At 37.0% G+C, this 19,618-nt stretch overlaps 1 protein-coding gene across 1 annotated transcript in view; it reads right to left on the bottom strand.

The window, feature by feature from the left end:
• The window catches only part of RAP2A (RAP2A, member of RAS oncogene family), a 34,174-nt gene extending 14,564 nt beyond the window's left edge, over positions 1-19,610 (bottom strand). The window contains exon 1 of the mRNA XM_023218041.2: positions 18,942-19,610. Within this exon, the coding sequence (XP_023073809.1) occupies positions 18,942-19,255 (314 nt within the window). The 5' untranslated portion in view covers positions 19,256-19,610. The remainder of the gene's footprint in view (positions 1-18,941) is intronic.
• Positions 19,611-19,618: the final 8 nt, after the last annotated feature.

A 19,618-nucleotide genomic window follows, 5' to 3' on the forward strand; every position in this document is an offset into this window, starting at 1 on the left:
AAAATGATTAAAAGAATATTTAAATACAAAAAAGGAAATGTTAAGTACAATTAAGTTCCCAGACAGTGCAAAAAGGCAAAGAAAAAAAAAGACACAAACAAAAACTATAAACATAACTTATAAAGTGTTTTACAAAGTAAGGGTTGTGAATACCAGGTTAATCTACAAATAGAATTCAAACATATTAGAATTACAAAACAATTAGAAAATCCATTTAAAACAAACCATTTACAGTAGCACCAAATAACAACAAATACTGAAAATAATCTAGTTAAAGATGTAAAAGACCTTTACAACAAAAATTACAAAACAATGCTTATAGAAATGTAAAAATATCTAAATAAAATGAAAGATATATGACATTTACTGACTGGAAGATGCAATATTAACACATGATTTCTCTACTAATTGATTTATAGACTATGCAGTCCCAGTCAAAATGCCAGAAGGTTCAGTTGGTTGTGTGTGTGTGTGTGTGTGTGTGTGTGACTCTTGAAAATGCAAAGGATTCTACAGAAATGCAAAATATCTAGAAGAGCCAAAGCAAATCTGAAGAACAAAGCTGGAGGATTAGACACCAGATATCAATACTTATCATAAAGTTACAAAAATTAATACTGTGGTTCGGGCATAAGAAGGGAGAAATGCAAAACAGAGAACAGAGAGCCTAGAAACAGACTCACACAGATAGAGTTGCCTGATTTATGACAAAGGTACGGCTACAATTTAGTGGGGAAATGGTCCTTTATATAAATGATGTTGGCTCAACTGAATAGCCATATGCAAAACAAAACAAACAAATTCCTTGACCCGCTATCTCACACCACCCGTATAGAGATGGATCACAGAACTGAAGTTAGGTTATAATACTTCTAGAAGTAAATATGCAAAATGGATCCTCAGAACCTTGAGGTAGAAAAAGATATATTAAACAGAACACAAAAAGGAACTAACCATAAAAAGATTTTAAAATTTGACTTCATAAAATTAAGAATTTATGCTCACTCAAAGAAACTATTAAGTGAGGGAAAAGGTAAGCCAAAGACTGGGGAAAGGTATGTGCAATACACACATCTAATAAAGAACTTGTATCCAGAATGTATAAAGAATTTCTACAAGTTATAAAAAAAGATAATCCGATTTTTAAAATGGACAAAAGACCCGAATGGGCATTTCTCCAAAGAAAATACCCAAATGGCCATAAAGCATATGAAAAGGTACTCCACATCATTATACACCAAGAAAACAAAGACAAAAATCACATTGAGATTCCTAGAATTTAGCTGTCGGATTGGCTAAAATTAAAAAGACTGACATGATCAAATGTTGGTTGGGATGTGGAATAATTGTTACTCTTGCTGGTTACAACTACTTTGAAAAGTCGCTTGGCAGTATACATTAGTACTGAATACATGTACTTATGATCCAATAATGGTACACCAAGAGGAAGTATACACATATTCACCAAAAGATATGTACTAGAATGTTTTTAGTAGCATCATTCATAACCCCCACCTAGAAACTATCCAGGTGCCCCATTGACAGAACAATTAATGAAATCCTGGTATATTCATGCAAGGGGCATCCTGCACCTCAATTAAAGAGAATTAACTACTGGTCCATGCAACAACACGGATGAATCCCGTACAGGATGTTGAATGATGGAAGCCAGAAGTTCATTACCAGGCATGACTCATTTATGGTGGTCTCTGAGTACGGAAGCGGCTGAAATGGAACATGAGGCAGCCTGCTTTGTTGCCTGAAATGTCTGTCCATTTTCATTTGGGATTTGGTTACATGGTGTACACATCCTAGGTGTATACCTACGATTTGTGCACTTTACTGCATAAAATTTATACCTCAATAAAAAAAATCAGTAAGGTAATAAACAATTTCTTCATTAAATCAGGAAAAGTAAAATAACCTTCAAGACAAATTGCATGCACATGCATGTTGGCTATGTGTTTACATCATGGAGGGCACATGATTAAGCTGATCACAGTCAGTTTCTTAGCAGAATATCACTAACCAATTTTAAACTTCTGTACAATGCAATACTGTTTAATTTATATCCAAAACTGGCTAAAGACTGAAAGCATAATGAATATTAACACTGAAATACAACATGTTATTGAAAATAAAAACAATAATTCTAAACATTTCCTTCACTATTAGATCTATATATTGCATCCAACTGACCACAATGCTCTTCAGGCATATCAAGATGTCACAGTACCTCAAAAATCCATGCTAAGAAAAAGGAATATAATAAAACTACATTTAATCTGTTTCTTTATTAGAAATGGAGATTTTTCATTGTAAAGTGCCAGTAATGTGTTATTTGTGAGGAAGTGTTTGCAACTAGAAGCCCCAAACCTTATCAGTTAGAGAAACCAAATGCAAAAAACCTATCTGAATAAATCAGTTGATTCTTTTTTAAGCATAATATCCAAGTCATCCAAAATAAGGTGGAGGAAAGTGGTTGTTGATCTGCATTTGATACTTGAATGTGTTGCTAGAATGTACATTTTCATCAAAAATGTATCATTTAAAAATCTGTCAACAAAGCATGCTTTTTACATAATTTAAACAGTAAGGAAAACTCAAGCTCAGGCACATATATGGAGACCACACAGCTTTCATCTATCGAAGGGAAAAAGGCATTCCGACGTACAACATCCATTTTATCTTTAGTGAGAACTGAAATCTGAAACCTGTGCATTAAAAAACAGACCTGACTATTGTACTTGAAAAGATTAAATTGAGTCAATTATTCAGGAATAGGCAAGTTATTTGAACTGCTACCTAAATTTACATCTGGATTAAATTATAGTATATATCTTTTCAGCACCCCTTCATTTTCAGAATCTTTGGCAAAATGTTTTGAATAAAATTCAGTACACAAAGTTCAATTACTACTTTTTTAAAGCTCCCTCTGAATGAAGAAGATTTAAATAAAGATGCTTCAAAGCTGTGAAGAGCTAAGATTTTTAGGAACTTTTAAATTATGAACAGAAGAGTATTTATCCTGCAAGATTTTTCTATTGTTGTAATAAGATCTTAGAATATTTCTCATTTCTAAATCACTCAGTACACATAACACTAAATAAAACTTAAAAAAAAAAAAAAAAAAAAACCCAAACACTGAATCTCTATAATACAGCTTTCTAGAAAACTCAGGTTATGAGGCCAACAGAATTAGCATTTCTTCTCCCCAGCAATAAACAACTCAGAAGAGGAAGAGGAGTACACTCATTATTCATGGCATGTTGTAACTGGATGGTTCAACTAGCGTGAGATTTATTGGTGATGCCTATTAAAAAGGTCTTTTCACTTGAACCAGGAGAAGTAACAGATGACATGGAAAAAAGCAAATAAAACAAATGCACAGTGAAGAAGGGAGCTGAGAACTATCATTGTTGGCAGAGGTTATGGCCCTCAACAGCAGCCAATGAAGAATGAAGAGTTACATTTTGATGGGTTCAAGCCAACACTGAAATGAAAGAAGTCAGAAACAGATAGTTATAAGAATTCACTGTGGGGCAAGGGAGAGTGGATGGTAAGCAACAGAGTGTCTAATAGTCTCTAAGCATGATCAGGTGTAATAAGAGGCTGCAACAACAGGTCTAGTCCCGTAGTGATTACAGGGATACACAGAGCAGGAATTACCGGATGTGAGGAAATCTGTCCCATCATTTTCACTCCCACTACAAAAATCCTTTCATTTCCAACATAACTCATACCTGAGACACTACAACAGTCTCCTAACTGGTCTCACCTCCAATTTCTCATCCTTCTACTCTATCCTATGCTACTTCCATAATAATTATCTTAAAACATTGCTTTTGCAATCATTCCCCCAACCAACTATCCCACAAAAATATGTAGTGGATCTAGTATGACTAGCCAAAGGCCTATCTGTAAGCAGACAAGGAGGGTTTCCAGGGTTTATAGGAATTTCATCAACTTGGGCAATCAGCCTGTTTTACAGCCTCCTGCCCTGCAGCCTGTGTGGAATGCGGTCACCTTGTTGGCTTAAACCAGCTTCTGACAGACCCCTGCAACTTACCATGCTAAAGTCTCCACTGTGGGAGAGGCAACAGCTTCACTACCATAACATGCGGCCTATGTGCTGGCATGATGGCTCACTGCATCTATGCACCTGGGATCCCTCCTCCATATTCAAGGCTGCACCCTTCTCCCCTCTCCATTGCCCCAAAGCCCTCCTGTTGCTTTTCCTTAGGGAGGCACTGCCTTGAAGAATCCTTCCAGTGTCCTAGTTACTAGCACCAAGTAATAAAACTCCTATGGATCAAAACCTGCATTCTCATGGGGGGTTCTTTGTTACTCATCAAGTGAGCAAACTTGGGTTTTTTTTCTGGGTAAATTATTTCTAGATTAACAGTCCAGGCCAACCACAATTTGGTCACTGGCAAAAATTAAGATGAAGTGCACCACAAGAGAGAGCAAGCTGGATCTAGAGTTAGAGGACCTAGAAGTAAGTCCCAGCTCTGCCTCCTTGGATATGTTATGAGCTTTTTGAGCCTCAGGTTCCTTATTTGTGAAACAGAAATATTAATTGATACTTAGGTATAATGTTAAGGAAGATGATGATGACTTTATTGTGTGGTGTGAAGACACCACACTAAGCCATTTACGTGAATTAGTAAGTACTGTGGATACTGTAAAATACTACAGAAATGAGAATTATCCTTTTCTAAGTTCTCTCAAATCGTCTGTAAGGCAGTTCTAGAATCGTAATGGTGATACAGCTGTAAAAATGTACCAAAACTGTTATTTAGTGTTTTATCTCCTATCTCTGGCTTCCATTCCTCTGGCCAAGGATGGCCAAAACTAACCATCTATTCTGAAAACCATTAATTCTTGTGGAAAAGATTTGAGAAAAACAGGATAGATACCTTTCCCTCTAAGATCTAATACTATCTTTTCCAAACAGAAGTAGCTTTCCTTATTCTGTTCAACTTCCTGCAGTAAATACTGCTAAGTCAAGTCACTAGATGTGAACGATGGCTCTGAAGGCCTAAGACAAGGTGGGTTAAAAAAAAAAAAGAAAGAAAGAAAAAAAAAAAAAAAAACCAAGAACTCTGAGTAGTATAACGAGTTTTGAGCTGAAGTCTTGTTTCTGCCTGAAGCCAGCTGTGCTACCTTTGAAGTTACATCTGGGATCTGAGGAAGGCAAGGGCATGAATGTTTTATATGCAGCTGTATCCCTAGTGCTGGAATCAGTTCTTGACACTTACAGACACACAAAGTAGAATGAGATAATGATGGTCTTCAAATCTGACAGTTTTCTCAAGTAGTCCATAGTGTCTGGAGTAACAAAAATGTCACAAAATCAGTGCAAACATGTCCATGGCCACCAGGCTAAAAATGCATTTTTGGATGTATACTATCTAAAATGCTTTATTATTTTTCTTTATCATGCCTTGTGTTAGACAGTGAAATGCTTATATTGATTTGATGCATAAGGGGTCTCCAGAGATCCAGGATCTGGAGGGAAACTGTCAAAATATAGAATGCAGGGATCTTTACTTATAAATTCAACAGATATTTACCAGGTATTTTCTATGTGTCAGGTGCTAGATATCAAAATTGAAGAAGAGCACCACCAAATAATAGACTCTTTCTTCATTAACAGAAACTAGATGGTTTACATCAATTACTTGTATAAACAATACACCCTGTGGGTAGAGTGAAGGGGGAGGCAGCAGTTCAGACTATGAGTATAAACAGTTGCAAAGGGCACATACATACATTTGGATTTTCTGCTGAAACTAAGCTATAATACACTATATTCTTAATACAATTAAATGTGATCTTCAAAGTACAGTTATGCATGGGTGGGTGGGGTCAAATGACATCGGGCAGATCAATTGCAAGGGCAGTTGGTAGGTGCTCCATAAATTTGCCTTATTTTAAGAGTTAAGATTTATTTAATCATCTTCAATAAATTTTTTTTAAGATCTTCACAAAGAAACCCAAAGGATCAACAGTACTCTTACCAAAATAATTTCTAAAATAACATGTTTATCTAAAAATGTGTTATTGTTCCAGATAACTACTGCTGCATGAAACTATCCCAAAACTTAGGGGCTTAAAATAGCCATTTTACTATATTGCATGGTGCTGTGGGTCAGGAATTTGGGCAGAACTCAGTTGGGCAGTTCTTCTGTTCTACATCATATTGACTGGGGTCACTCAGAGGTCTTCAGTTACAGTGCGCAGGGCTGGGCTGGAGAGTCAAAGATGGCATCACCTGAGGCCTGGCACGTTGGTAGGAATGGCTGGAAGGGAGCTCCCTCCTCCTCTCTATCTAGCCTCCAGGCCTCTCTGTGGATTTTCCAGCAGCATAGCTGGACTTCCTGTGTGGAAGCTCAGGGTTTCAAGAAAGTAAGGTGGAAGCTGTTAGTCTTCTCAGAGATTAGGCCCCAAACGGGCTTAGTATCACTTCCACCATACTCTATGGATCAGTGCAGTCTAAACAGGCCAGCACAGACTCAAAGGAAGAGGAAACAGATCCTACTTCTCAATGGAAGTTGTGTCAAAGAGTCTGCAGCCATCTTTAATCAAGAGCATTTAGTAAAAAAGATGTCATCTTTCAAAACTGAGCAACATTTCCAGTTCCTGAGGATTGGTTTACCCAAATTAACAAAAGCTTTAAAAAAGGATGCTGACCAGGTCAAAGAAAGATACTGTTTATTTAAACAAGGTATCTCAAAAATATATGCACAAATGGGATTTGAATTGTCATGATTAAAAAAAAAGAGAGAATTTGAGGTAACAGTTTATAGTGACCATGAAATGTATTGCCCACACTGAGATACTTTCAAGATGGAAAGGGGCACTGTAAATAAATGTAGAGAAGAACAAGCAGAGACCTGAACTGTCCCAGATAAAGGAGACATACAGTCACCTTTGGAGAAAAGGGAATAGACTGAAGCAATGGTACTTATTCAAAGGAAAATAGATATGGGATTGTTAAGAAGTCACTCACTGTGGCCTATAAAAAAAAGCTTCAGAACTCATTACTTAGTAGGTATATGCTGATGCAAGCAATAAAATAAATTTCATTCCCTCCATAAATGTACAAGTATTTCCTTCGATAAAACCAGATGATGTGCTCAGGGTGGCCTTAGGAATAAACATTTTCTGTCATCAAGAGTAGCCTTTTAAAATGTATATACCTCCGGGAGGCATCCTACCATAATTAAGGTACTGATTTGTTCAGCAGGGATGGTAAACACACAGCATCCTGGCTGCCTCTCTCAGGACACATGCAGCTGGTGGATCACCGCATTCCCATGACTGAGTCCACACCCAGCTGGGGGACTCTCCCTGCACAGAGCTTCACATAGCAGCTGCACCTATTGAGATAATGCTCTGTTTACATCCTTCTTTAATAAAGGTAATAGCACTCCAAAACTAGTTGACCATCTGAAGAACAGACATAGGATTTATGTAAACATTATAGTTCCTTAATGCTAGACCACTGTAATCAAGTTTTATATCATTGGTTTTATGCATAAACTGAATTAACCATTGAGAAATTATTTTCTCGTCACTTGCTCTTAAAAAATAAACTAAAAACAATTAAGTCTAGTTCATTTTCTAGTTAGTTTTCATGTACGTATGTATGTATGTATGTATGTGGCTACTTAACAATAGGATTTCAGTACTTCATTTTACCAATCAACATTACTGATTGCCAAAGTTTGTTGGGACTGTTGGTTCACGAACTAGAAAAAGAAACAGTAGAGTGTAAGTGGATCATTGAAGGAAGGAGAAATTATATTTTAGATAGGGAGGATAAAAATGTACTAAATATACTGCTGTGGTCTGAATGCTTGCCTCCCTAAAAGTCATATGTTGAAATTTAATCCCCAGTGTGACAGAATGAAGAGGTAGAGACTTCGGGAAATGATTCGGTCATGATGTCTCCACCCTCATGAATGGGACTGGTGCCCTTATAAAGGAGGTTTGAGTGAGCCATTTTGCTCCTTATATCATATGAAGATGCAGCAAGAGGCACCATCTGTGATACGAATTTTGCTGGTGTCTTGACTTTGGATTTCCCAGCATCTAGAACTGTCAGCAATACATTTCTATGGTTTATAAATTACACAGTCTAAGGAATTTTGTTATAGCAGCCTGAAGAGACTAAGACATATACAAAAAAGGCGATTATATATAAATATATAATTGTCATTAGTCTTATAGGCAAAATTCTGAATTTCCATAAGTTAAAATGAATAAAATTCCTTAGAAAAGGTGGCCTAATAAGAGCAATGTTTTTGGTGGAACAATATTTTGAAACTTAGAAATCAAATTGTCTTTAAAAATAGATTTCTGTATAACTCAGTACTGCAAAATATATACCCTTTTATAGGACATTTTGGCACACCAGAAGGACAAAGATAGTATCTTGTTCTTATTCTGTATAATGCCCAAGGCAATGCTATGCAAATGAGGTGGCTTAAATGATATTACTTGATGTTGACAGTGATGACTTCTACAAAGACAAAACTTTTCTCAATTTGATTTATTAAAAAGCTATGCCGGCCGGGCGCGGTGGCTCAAGCCTGTAATCCCAGCACTTTGGGAGGCCGAGACGGGCGGATCACGAGGTCAGGAGATCGAGACCATCCTGGCTAACACGGTGAAACCCCGTCTCTACTAAAAAATACAAAAAACTAGCTGGGCGAGGTGGCGGGCGCCTGTAGTCCCAGCTACTCGGGAGGCTGAGGCAGGAGAATGGCATAAACCCGGGAGGCGGAGCTTGCAGTGAGCTGAGATCCGGCCACTGCACTCCAGCCTGGGCGACAGAGCGAGACTCCGTCTCAAAAAAAAAAAAAAAAAAAAAAAAAGCTATGCCAACATGTTACTATATATAACTAGCCATAAAGACTGTTAAAATTATCTTCACCCCATGTGTAACATTTGGTATTCATAAAGAGGTCTACTATTATTACTAACTTTTTTAAAAAGAGAAGTGTTAACAGATACTAAAATTATATGCTGATTGCTTATGTCACATTTTAATATTTAAAATATGAGTACTAAAAATCATCACAATTCCTCATGAGTCACAAAAATTTATTGCCACCATTTATAGCCAACATATTTAGGTCTCTAGGAGAAGGCAAAGATATAAAGTACTCAAGGTTTATGCTGTAAGTTCTATAACATAGTGTTAGAGCACTTAAAACAGAGGAGAAAGCAATGGGAAAAACAGAAATGTTATACTATACTAGGTATATAATTCATCTCAATGTAGTAAGACAATTGAGCCTAATTCCTAAGAAATCACGTAGTAGTATACAGATGAAAGGCTGGGTTTCATTCCTATTTCTGTGATTCTTGGTGAAACTTTATTATTGATATTTTAGGTTCACATGTAAAGAAATACTTTATGTTTATTATCTCATGAGTTACTACATCATACTCATATTACAAATGAGGAAATTAAAATGCAAGGAATGTCAACTTGCTCCTAATTACATAACTAGTAAGTGCTGGAGCTCAGCTTTAATGAGATTAACATTTGCTGTCTTCATGGATGAGAAGATGAGTATATACAATAAAATACTCTATTCAAGAATTATAATACATACAGTTATTTATAATGTTCATTGGAAACCTAAAGATGAATTAATTTAGGACCAGGGACAGTGGCTCAGGCCTGAATCCTGGTGCTTTGGGCAGTTGAGGTAGTTGGATCACTTGAGGTCAAGAGTTTGAGACCAGCCTGTGCAAAATAGCAAGATCCCATCTCTAGAAAAAATTTTTAAAGAATTTCTTGGATGCGGTGGTGCCTGCCCTGTAGTCCTAGCTATTCAGGTGGCTGAGGCAGAAGGGTTGCTTGAGCCCAGGAATCAGAGGCTACAGTAAGTTATGATGGCATCACTGCACTCCAGCCTGGGCAACAGAACAAGACCCTCTCTCTTAAAATAGGACTCTAAGATTTCATATACAGAGAGAGCTGTAAAGATACTTAGTAAAGAAAATACTAATATGCATTGAATTATTAATATAATATAGGATTTCCACATTTGAATTATTAATTTTTAGGGGGCAGGAAAGCATGAGAACACTCCTAAATGTTTTAAATAAAGGTTTTTCAGTGTTTCTCTTGGGTAGCTTTACTAAGTGATTTTAAGGTATTTATAGTTTTACTGTCTTACAGGGAGAGGTGAATCAGTGTTATCCTGGATAGATGCAGCAGACCTCTATTTTGAGTTTTCTGAACCTCCTCAGCAACTGTTCTAGAAATGGGTAATCCCGCACTCATGTATTCAAGTCTGAATACTACCACAACCTCCCCTTCTCTAAGTTTTCACAAGGCAAGAGTTATCTTGCATTACTAGAATGAACAAAATTACATGAGAAATACATCCTCACATTTCTAATATGCACAACAGAGATAAATGCTTTCTCAAAAGATATGCTATATCTTTTTGTTCAGTGACTAAATGCTATCTTTCTCTGAATTACAGGTAGTATTTACTAACTCACATTGGGAAGTACTTCATTTTCGTAATCTTACATAGCATTGTTGGAAACCAGAAAAGCAGGAGAGAGAAGATGAAATATTAAACGGATAGTTCCATTTAGTTTTCTTAGAGTAAAATGTCCTAGGATAGCAGTTTCCAAACTATGTGTGATAAAATCAATTTGGTGGGTCATGAAGTGCACTTAAAAACAATGAAATAAAAATAGAAAAAAATAAATAGAAAAGGTAATACAAGCAACAGAGAAAGTTTACTGTTTCATGAAATGTTGATTTCAGCTAGATGTGTGCACTAAGTCACAATATGAGATGTATTTCTTACTGAGGGCCCTGGTTAAGAAAATGTGAAATCCCCTGCTGAGTAGATCCATAGAAATAGTGAGATAGTTATTAATTTTTTTCCAGTATTTGGCTTTTTGACAGATACTAACAATTTAAAAATAAAAAGTATAAGTCATCTTATTTCTCCCTAAATACAAATTTTGGTATGTATTAAAATCTTAAACATATTAGAGAAATAAAAACATAAACAAAAACAAATCCCCATCTATCCAATTATGCCAGTGAAAACATTTCAGCATTACAGTTAAGAATCTATCATTTAAAAGTGTACTTTACTCAGATATATTTCAGTAAGGTGTGATTAGAAGTACATTTCCAACTTTAAGTAACTAAGTGCATTAAAATTCCAAAAACTCCCAGTACTGACTGGTTATTAGACCTCCCAAACCATAACTTCAATATAATACACTGTTGACATATGATTCAGATACCCAATAACCTTATTCAGATTTACATGCTTAAAAAAAAACATATTTCATAGCAATGACCCTCAATTTAACCGAAATTTATTAAAAATAAGGCTAATGTAGGCATTTGACTTTACTGGAGTTTTCTTACAATGAGGAAAAAAAGGTGAAAGAGTTGGTCTATTAGGTCCAATATTTCCAAAGAGGTTTCAATCGTTTAAAAGTACAAAGCTAAGTCTACTTAGTATTTAATACATACCATGACAAAATCTTAGATTATGTATTAGAATCTTCAAATATTGTTTTTAGCTATTTTGATTACTTTAAATTTTATTCATATATTTATGCTTTACTTAACATACTTGACTGAAATGCAGATGTCCACAATGACAGCATTAGCATTATTGATATTACTCTACTAAAAGGCTGAGTTTGATCTGTAAAGCAGAAAGGCATGTTTAAGAAATTAAACTTTTCTCTGTCAGGCTGAGAATAATTTTTAATGAAATGAACCACAACTGTCAAAGTCACAAATGAAATGGCAATATATAACATATGGCATATTTCTGCACACCATTAAAATTTCAAGATAAATTTCCTAAACACAATGTCTGTACATTTCCTTTAGTAACTATTCAGTCTCCATCAGTTTCACCTTGTTTGAAAGTCTACTCATGTTCAAACTCTTATTACTCCAAAAAAATTTAGAGTACTTAAAACTCTTTTTACACCATAGGCCTGAAAAATATAAGTATGTAAAAAAACAGTAGGTAAGAATAAATGGAGAGAAACAGAAAGCAGTGAAAAATCAAAACAGAAGCAAAAAAAACCCTAGAGTAAAGTATACATCCTTCCCTAGGCACTAAAGTTCTAAAGACAATGACTAAAAGAGAACTGAAAAGAAAAAATATCCCTGAAAAAAAATTCCCTTAAGTATAGTGTACTTGGTTTTATGTAAAGATCCTTGCTTAAAAATATGTACACATACATGCATAATACACCTTATTGTGCCATATGTAATTTCCCAGAAGTTCACATACAGAAATTAAATCACTCAAGTGTATTGCTACTGAAACGTCAGCAAATAAAAAGATTCCAACTTTGTTGGCTCTTCCTGTTGGTTGTGAAATCCAGTCATTTTTCTTAGTTCCTCTACCTCTTCCTTAATGTTTAATAATTATTTAAATTATTTTTGCCCTCTCTCCATTAAAAAATAAATATTAGTATAATTATTCCTCTCATAGTAGATTTTATTGATATAATTATCAAATCTTAACTAGAAAAAATTGTGGGTCACAGGCTGCTGGTTCTTGAAGGTTCATATTAAACTTGACCCCTTCCCTCATCACCCCGGCCAGACAAAAGTGCTCTCACAGAATGTTAGAGCGGAAGAGCCATCATCTCCTCCAACTCCAAAATGAGCTTTAAAAATTACAATCCTGGGATGGCAAAAAGAAAACTATATACTGTAACCTGTAATTTTACAATGCAGCCAAAACAAAAGTTTCCTTTTCAGGAAAAACTCCCAGGCCATAAAAAGTGATTCACTGTACGAAGTTCAGTTATGCAAGATGGGTAAGTCCCAGAGATCTGTACAGTAATAGTACTTCTCGTTAACAATACTGTATTGTATAAACATTTGCTAAGAAGATAGAACTTAGGTCAAGTGTTCCTATTACAAAAAAAAAAAAAATGAATGAATGAATAAGTGAATGGATAAATAAAGCAGGGGGAAACTTTTGGAGGTGATGGATAGTTTCACAGCATTGATTGTGGTGATGTCACAGGTGTATGCTTATCTCTAAACTCACTTGAGTTGTATACATTAAATATATCTGGCTTTTTGAATGCCAATCGTACCTCAATAAAGTGGTTTTTAAAAAAAGCAAAAAAAGATCATGAAAAACACTGAGCTCTTCAAGTCATTTTCAAAACAAATTTCAATTTTTGACCATTTAAATCCTTCTCACGAAAGATGAAGTGAGCACTCATAACTACTGCCCTCCTCTCATCCTGACTTACTAGCTATATTGTCTGTTTCATATTGTCAGTGTTTTTCACTCTGATATTCTGTTTGGCAGCCATAATTCTCACAATTCTTTTATCTTAGTTTTGTATTTAGGCGGGTACAGGTTTCACCATCACTCCTTATTTTCATACCCAAATTCTTTGTTTGGATTTGTCTGACTTTCAGGATTAGGCATCAATTCTTCATAATATACATTTATTAATTATTTAAAATTTTTATTCCTAATTCACCAGTACCAAAACAAAACAAAAAAGTGACCCATAGCTATTAGGCTCTGTACCTGGGAGGTCCAGCTTTGAATTAAGTTTTGGTATTGGGGAAGCGGGTATTTGTGGAGGAAAAAATGGTAGCAGAGCTCCAGAAGTTTCACTTAGTTGGGACAAACATCTTTTGATATATACTCTTGTTTTAGCTCTCCAGCACCAAACTGTCATGGGCCAAAGATCTATGTGTAACAATTGGCAATATGCTTCTATTTTAGATTAAGCTTTAATAGCTAATTATGGTAAGGGGGAAAGTGTAAACAATCAGCCAGCTCACTTGAAAGTGACCACTTAAGTGATATAGAAAATTAATAATGATCTTAAAAAAAAAAACAACTTATTCACCTTGGGTAGTGCACATCAACTATCTTTTTCCCAATCTTAAAACACCCCACGCCTTCTCTCCTACTGCAATATAGGGTCTCCACTGTGTATCTTACAACTCTCGAGTTCTATCCTTGGCTATATTCATTCATTTCTCATTTCCATTCTTAGCGATATCCATTCATTTCTGTCTCTATACTCTACCCAGTAGGTTTCATCTACTCTCCCAATCTGAACTATGCAGATGATCCTGAGTCTTCATATTCATACATAACCTGACCTTTCAGGCTTTATTCAGATGTTCTAATTACTTATTAGGCTGGCTATCTGGATAATTACCATCGCCAAAACTGAAAATAATCTCCCCCAGCTATTCCTCCATAATCCTATTCATTCATTTCAAAATGTCAAGGTTACGTCTGACCTTTTCCACTTCCTCTGAGTGTGATTAATTCATTCTTTGCAACATTCCTCGCATCCTTTCTCTCCTGTTACTACAGACACCATGCTAATTCAGGATCTTCACACTTCATATAGAAACTGGATTATCGTAACATTTATGACTATTCTTCCTGTTATGAAACAGAGTAGTCTATTACCACTAAGTCATCTACCATATCACTACATATTACTATACCTATGACAATTGTAATTATGGTCCTTGACTACACGATCAACTCCAAAGTCTTTAACCTTCAGTAATTTAGCTTTAAAATTTTTCACCTTACCTCCCCTCACACTTCTATATAAATTCCCCATTTGGCCAATCTGCTCTATTTAACATCCAAAAAACATATTCTATGCATTTCCTGTGCCATTTCCTCCATCTGGAATACATCATGTTTCTGATTCTTTGAGGTTCATATTAAACACTGCCCCAACTAGAAGTGTTCTCATAGAAAGTTCCAGCTGAAGGAAGATCATCTCCATCTGCAAAAAGAACTTTAAAAGATCTCCTCTGTCTATGAAATCAAAATGTTTAGGGAAACTGAGGCCAAAGGACAACACAAATACTTTTCTTTCTGAACATTCATTTTTCCAACATTTTTTCTTGTTTCCTTTGTGCTAGTAGGAGCTGTGCTAGTTACATGGGCTTAGAGTTTTGTGAGAAAGGCTGACTACCCATAAATTATCACACAAATAATTAAATTTGCATGAGTGCTTCAAAGAAAAGGGGAAGGGCAGGGTATGTGTAATTGAGGGAAAAGGTGTAGTCTAGTAAGGGAAGACAGGAAAGGGGTTACTTTGGTTTAAGAGGACATCTTCCCTCAGTGGGGAAAAATCTTTTAACTCCTCTATGCCTAGTGTTCCATTATTGGAATGCTAAGCTTGTGGGAGTTATTTATATCCTATTGCTCAAGGTCATTGCCAAGGTTTGATTTTTCACAGAAAAAATTTGCAACCTCTGGTATAAATGGGTTAAGCAGGGGTGAGGGTGAAAGACGGAGCAGGAATTAACTCTGCCAAAAGGTAGATTTCTACAGGCCAAAGGAGAGCCTGGAGAAAGGCACTTTCAAGGACTTAAGGTCTGGGTGCTAGAGTAAAAGGACGGTTTCAAGAGATGCACAGGCAGGGAGGGATAAGAGCAAGCTGGGCTGTGAAAAGTCATGTTGAAGATTTCTGGACTTTTTCCTAACAGTAAACAGGCCTTGTATATCACGTTCCAAGAACTTCACGTCAGAACCATGGCTGATCCTGGCATGGGTAACAATGAGAAAAGCAATTACAAATTCAGAAAAAATTCTAGTTTTATTTCAACTGAAAAACATTTCCTATATCCCTATTACTTTTCTTTGCGTGTGTAACGTCACTCAAAATCAAGTTAAGAAAAGAAAGCATATGAATTTACAAATATAGCCATTTTCAGTTGGTCCACTTCGCTTTGATAAAAGGTTGTGTATGCATATGGAGGTATGTACACTTACAGACACTTAAGGGAGTACGGGTCAGTTTTACATTTCTTAAAAGTAAAACATTTCAAGTAATAGCCATCCTTGAAAATGACTGCTATTATTTGAAATGAAAATGAAAAATGAAAAGCTCCATTCGTTGTTTGGCTATGCATTAGTGCTATGCATTATTGCTACACTGTACTTGAAGTTAAATGTTCATTCTCATGCCCTTTTCCATCACATCCTTCATAAGAGAAAATATTTAAAGAGAATACCAACACAGTTCTTCCAAGGATTATTTTAACCTCATTGCTTTTTAGTCTCATCTTGCCTATACTAAATAATGAATTCCAAAATGCAATTACAAATCTATTTCTTCTAAAATTACATTTATATCAAGGGTAAAATTTAAGGAAGATAAATGACAAAGTTATTAAAGTAAGAATGACAGCTAGAATTTTTTGAGCAACTTCTGTGTACTAGGTATTGTTTTGGGTATCTTAAAATACATGATCTCTTTTAATTCTTACAAGGACTCTGGAAGGTGCATATTAATCTCTATTTCACAGATAAGGAAACTGAAGCTTAGAGAAATAAGCAAGCATTTCCCCAAATCATATACACCTTAGACCTCTGTTGTCCAATATGGCAGCCTGTGGCCACAAGTGGCTACTGAGCACTTGAAATGTGACTTGTTTGAATTGAGATGTGCTATGTCAAACACATACCAAACTTCAAAGACACAGTATAAAAAAGTAATCAATAAGTAATCAAAAATAATAAAAAATTATCAAAAATCAAAAGTAATCAAAAATTATCAATAATTTTTGAATATTGACATGTCAAAATGATTCTATTTTAAATATGGTGGGTTAAATAAAATACATTATTAAAATTAATTCCACATATTTATGTTATTTAAAAAAAATCAGCTACTAGGAATATTAAAATTACATATGTGGCTCATGTTATATCTCTATTGAAAAGTGCTGACCTAGACCTAAAGCTGAATACTGAATTTGACAGTACATATCAAATACTGAGAGGCCACCTGCATTCACACATCCTCTCCATCAATGATGGGAAGCTAGATGCTGGGATTACGATGAGGTGTAAAATACCTTACTACTACCATATTACAAAGACACACAAGTGAGGGTCCAAGAGGTTCTTATGTACACAATGGTTGAAATCTGGTGAAAAGAATTTATGAACTCTACTTCAGCTGATCAATGATCTTTTTATATCAAGAACTGAGACTAGAGAGTAAAATGATATTTGGGCATGCAGAGTTTTACTCTATTTTTTTCCTCTGGGTCATAATGAAAATAAATAAATTGCTCCAATATACTGAGTTTAGACTAATAACCTATTATTATAACTGAGAAAAGTAATCTGCACTAAATTACAAGAAACTACAAAATTATGTGGACCATATTATCCAATAATATTTTGCCATATTTGTTCCCTAGGCTTCAAGAAGTTAGCCATGGGTATATGGCTTTATCATTGTATATCTGCATCTTCATATCTTTATGCCTGTATATCTAAATGTGAAGGGTGAGGAAGTTGGGGCATTTACTTAGATTATTTTTTGATGTATGCATTTGGCCTAACATTGACATGTGGCGATGTATCAGACTACCTTGCAGTTGGTTAGGTTTGGTTTGTTTCTTTCTAACTGTGTGGTATTGGGAGAGGGGGTAATAAGGATTTAAGTCACTTAAATGTAGCGCTTTAAATGCCATCCTCATACTAAGTTTAACTTTAGGAAAATGATACTGGAGAAGTAAAAAGCTATCAAATTCGCAAATATTAGCACCAGAGACCACGAAAGTATCTGCTTTATTCTAGCTTGGAATTTAACACAAGGATGAATAACATGCACAATTTAATTCAGCTATTAAAGTGCATACTCAAGTAGTTAAGGGGGGGTGGAGCAATGGAGAGAGAGCCTTCTCTTTGATCTCATAGGTTGCATTAAAAACCCACTACTCGTAATGAGTTTTTGAGCATCCCCTGGGTACATATAACTTGGTCCTTGCTCTTTCAGAATGAGTGGACTCAAACTGACATACAATGTGATTGTGTCTACAGTGCACTTACAACCATCTTTCAATAAAGGTCTTCAGATTTAGGCTCTAGGTAGAATAAGGCAAGAAAAAAAGGACACCAAAATTATCAGCAGGCATTAACTAACAAGAACTGGATAAAACGGTAATGTGTAATTAAATGATAATTAGAAAAATCTGCCAAAACTTTGAACTAAGATATTATCACATTTCTAATGCTTGAAATTACACGGAAAAATATACTCAGTGAATTTAAGAGAAAACAAACATTTTAAATCATTTAAGTAATCAGCCATATTTCCAAAATGTATACTTTAGAAAACAATTTATATATATAAAAAGGCTTATTAACGTTAACTTTAAATTAGCTAATACTTGAGTCACACTTTTGAAGAAGCTTCTGTTTTGTTTCCAGGAACTTTTTTTTGAAGCGGTTAAGGCGGCTATATTAAAAACAAAAACAAAAAACAGCTAAGCTGCATTCTTTTCCTGTGAATGGCTTATTTGCACTCCTCTATGTTAATATTCTCGAAACCCCATTTAGCTTACGATGTCTTCAAATAATGTGATAATCTGTCTTTAAATTAGAGACTTCATTTTTGTAAAACGCCTTGGAACCATAAACCTTTAACGAGATGAGAAAGGTCTCTTTCCTCTGGACTTGACTTTACTGTATAGGTGTGTGAGCGATTTTTGCTGTCAAACATTGCCAAGGCAGACTGTTGTTGTTCAGTCTGCAGATGTCTCGACTATACCTGCACAGTTCCTCTCTTCCCAACACAAACCTATCCACTCCCTTCCCCTCTGCAAGTTCTAAACTTTGTTTCCTTGGGGGCTCTGTACAAGCAATGCTAAGAACGTCCAAGAGACAAAGAGCTGTTCTGTGGACTAACAGGATGCCAAATTTTAGTTGTGAAACAAAGCACTCGAATTTGAGATTGAGGAGGAGCAGAATGACAATAGTAAAGCCTCCAGCTCGGAGCCACCCCCCAGACAGCCCCCTCCCCAGAGCCCCGTGCGGGGAGTTCTGGCCCCGGGACGGTGACTGGGGTGCAGCCGCCAAGCCCCCTGCGCCCTCGCTCACCGCTTCACGCGGATGATCTGGTCCCGCATGGGCTTGATGTCCTGGAAGCTCTGCTGGTTGACGAGGCTGTAGACGAGGATGAAGCCCTGGCCGTTCTTGATGTACAGGTCCCGCATGGACGCGAACTGCTCGGTGCCCGCCGTGTCCAGGATTTCCAGCACCGACGGCGACGAATCCACCTCGATCTCCTTGCGGTAGAAGTCCTCGATGGTGGGGTCGTATTTCTCGATGAAGGTACCGGTCACGAACTGCACGGTCAGGGCGGATTTGCCTACCCCGCCCGAGCCCAGCACCACCACTTTGTACTCGCGCATCGTCCCTCCGCGGCCGCCGCCGCCGCCGCCGCCCGCGACATAGACCTACGCCGGCCGCGCTGCGCCCCCAGCCCCGGCCCCGGCGGCCCGCCCAGCCGCCTCCCGCGGCCGCCCCCACCTCACTGCCGCGGCGGCCCCCTGGGCGCCGGCGGCGGCAGCTGAGGGAGCAGCGGCCCTAGGCATGGGCCGAGCCGGGCGGCGATGCGGCCCCGTGGGCACCGGGTGGGACTGAGGGCGAGCAGGGAGACAGAGCGTGAGCCGCCGGAGCCGCCCGAGCCGCGGGCCCGCAGTGCCGCCCGCCCCGCCCCTCGCGCCTCCACGCCCAGATCCCCGCCCGCCGCCGCCGCCGCCGCCGCTACCCCC

This window comes from Piliocolobus tephrosceles, chromosome X (assembly GCF_002776525.5).
Source record: "Piliocolobus tephrosceles isolate RC106 chromosome X, ASM277652v3, whole genome shotgun sequence".
NCBI classification, from domain to species: domain Eukaryota; kingdom Metazoa; phylum Chordata; class Mammalia; order Primates; family Cercopithecidae; genus Piliocolobus; species Piliocolobus tephrosceles.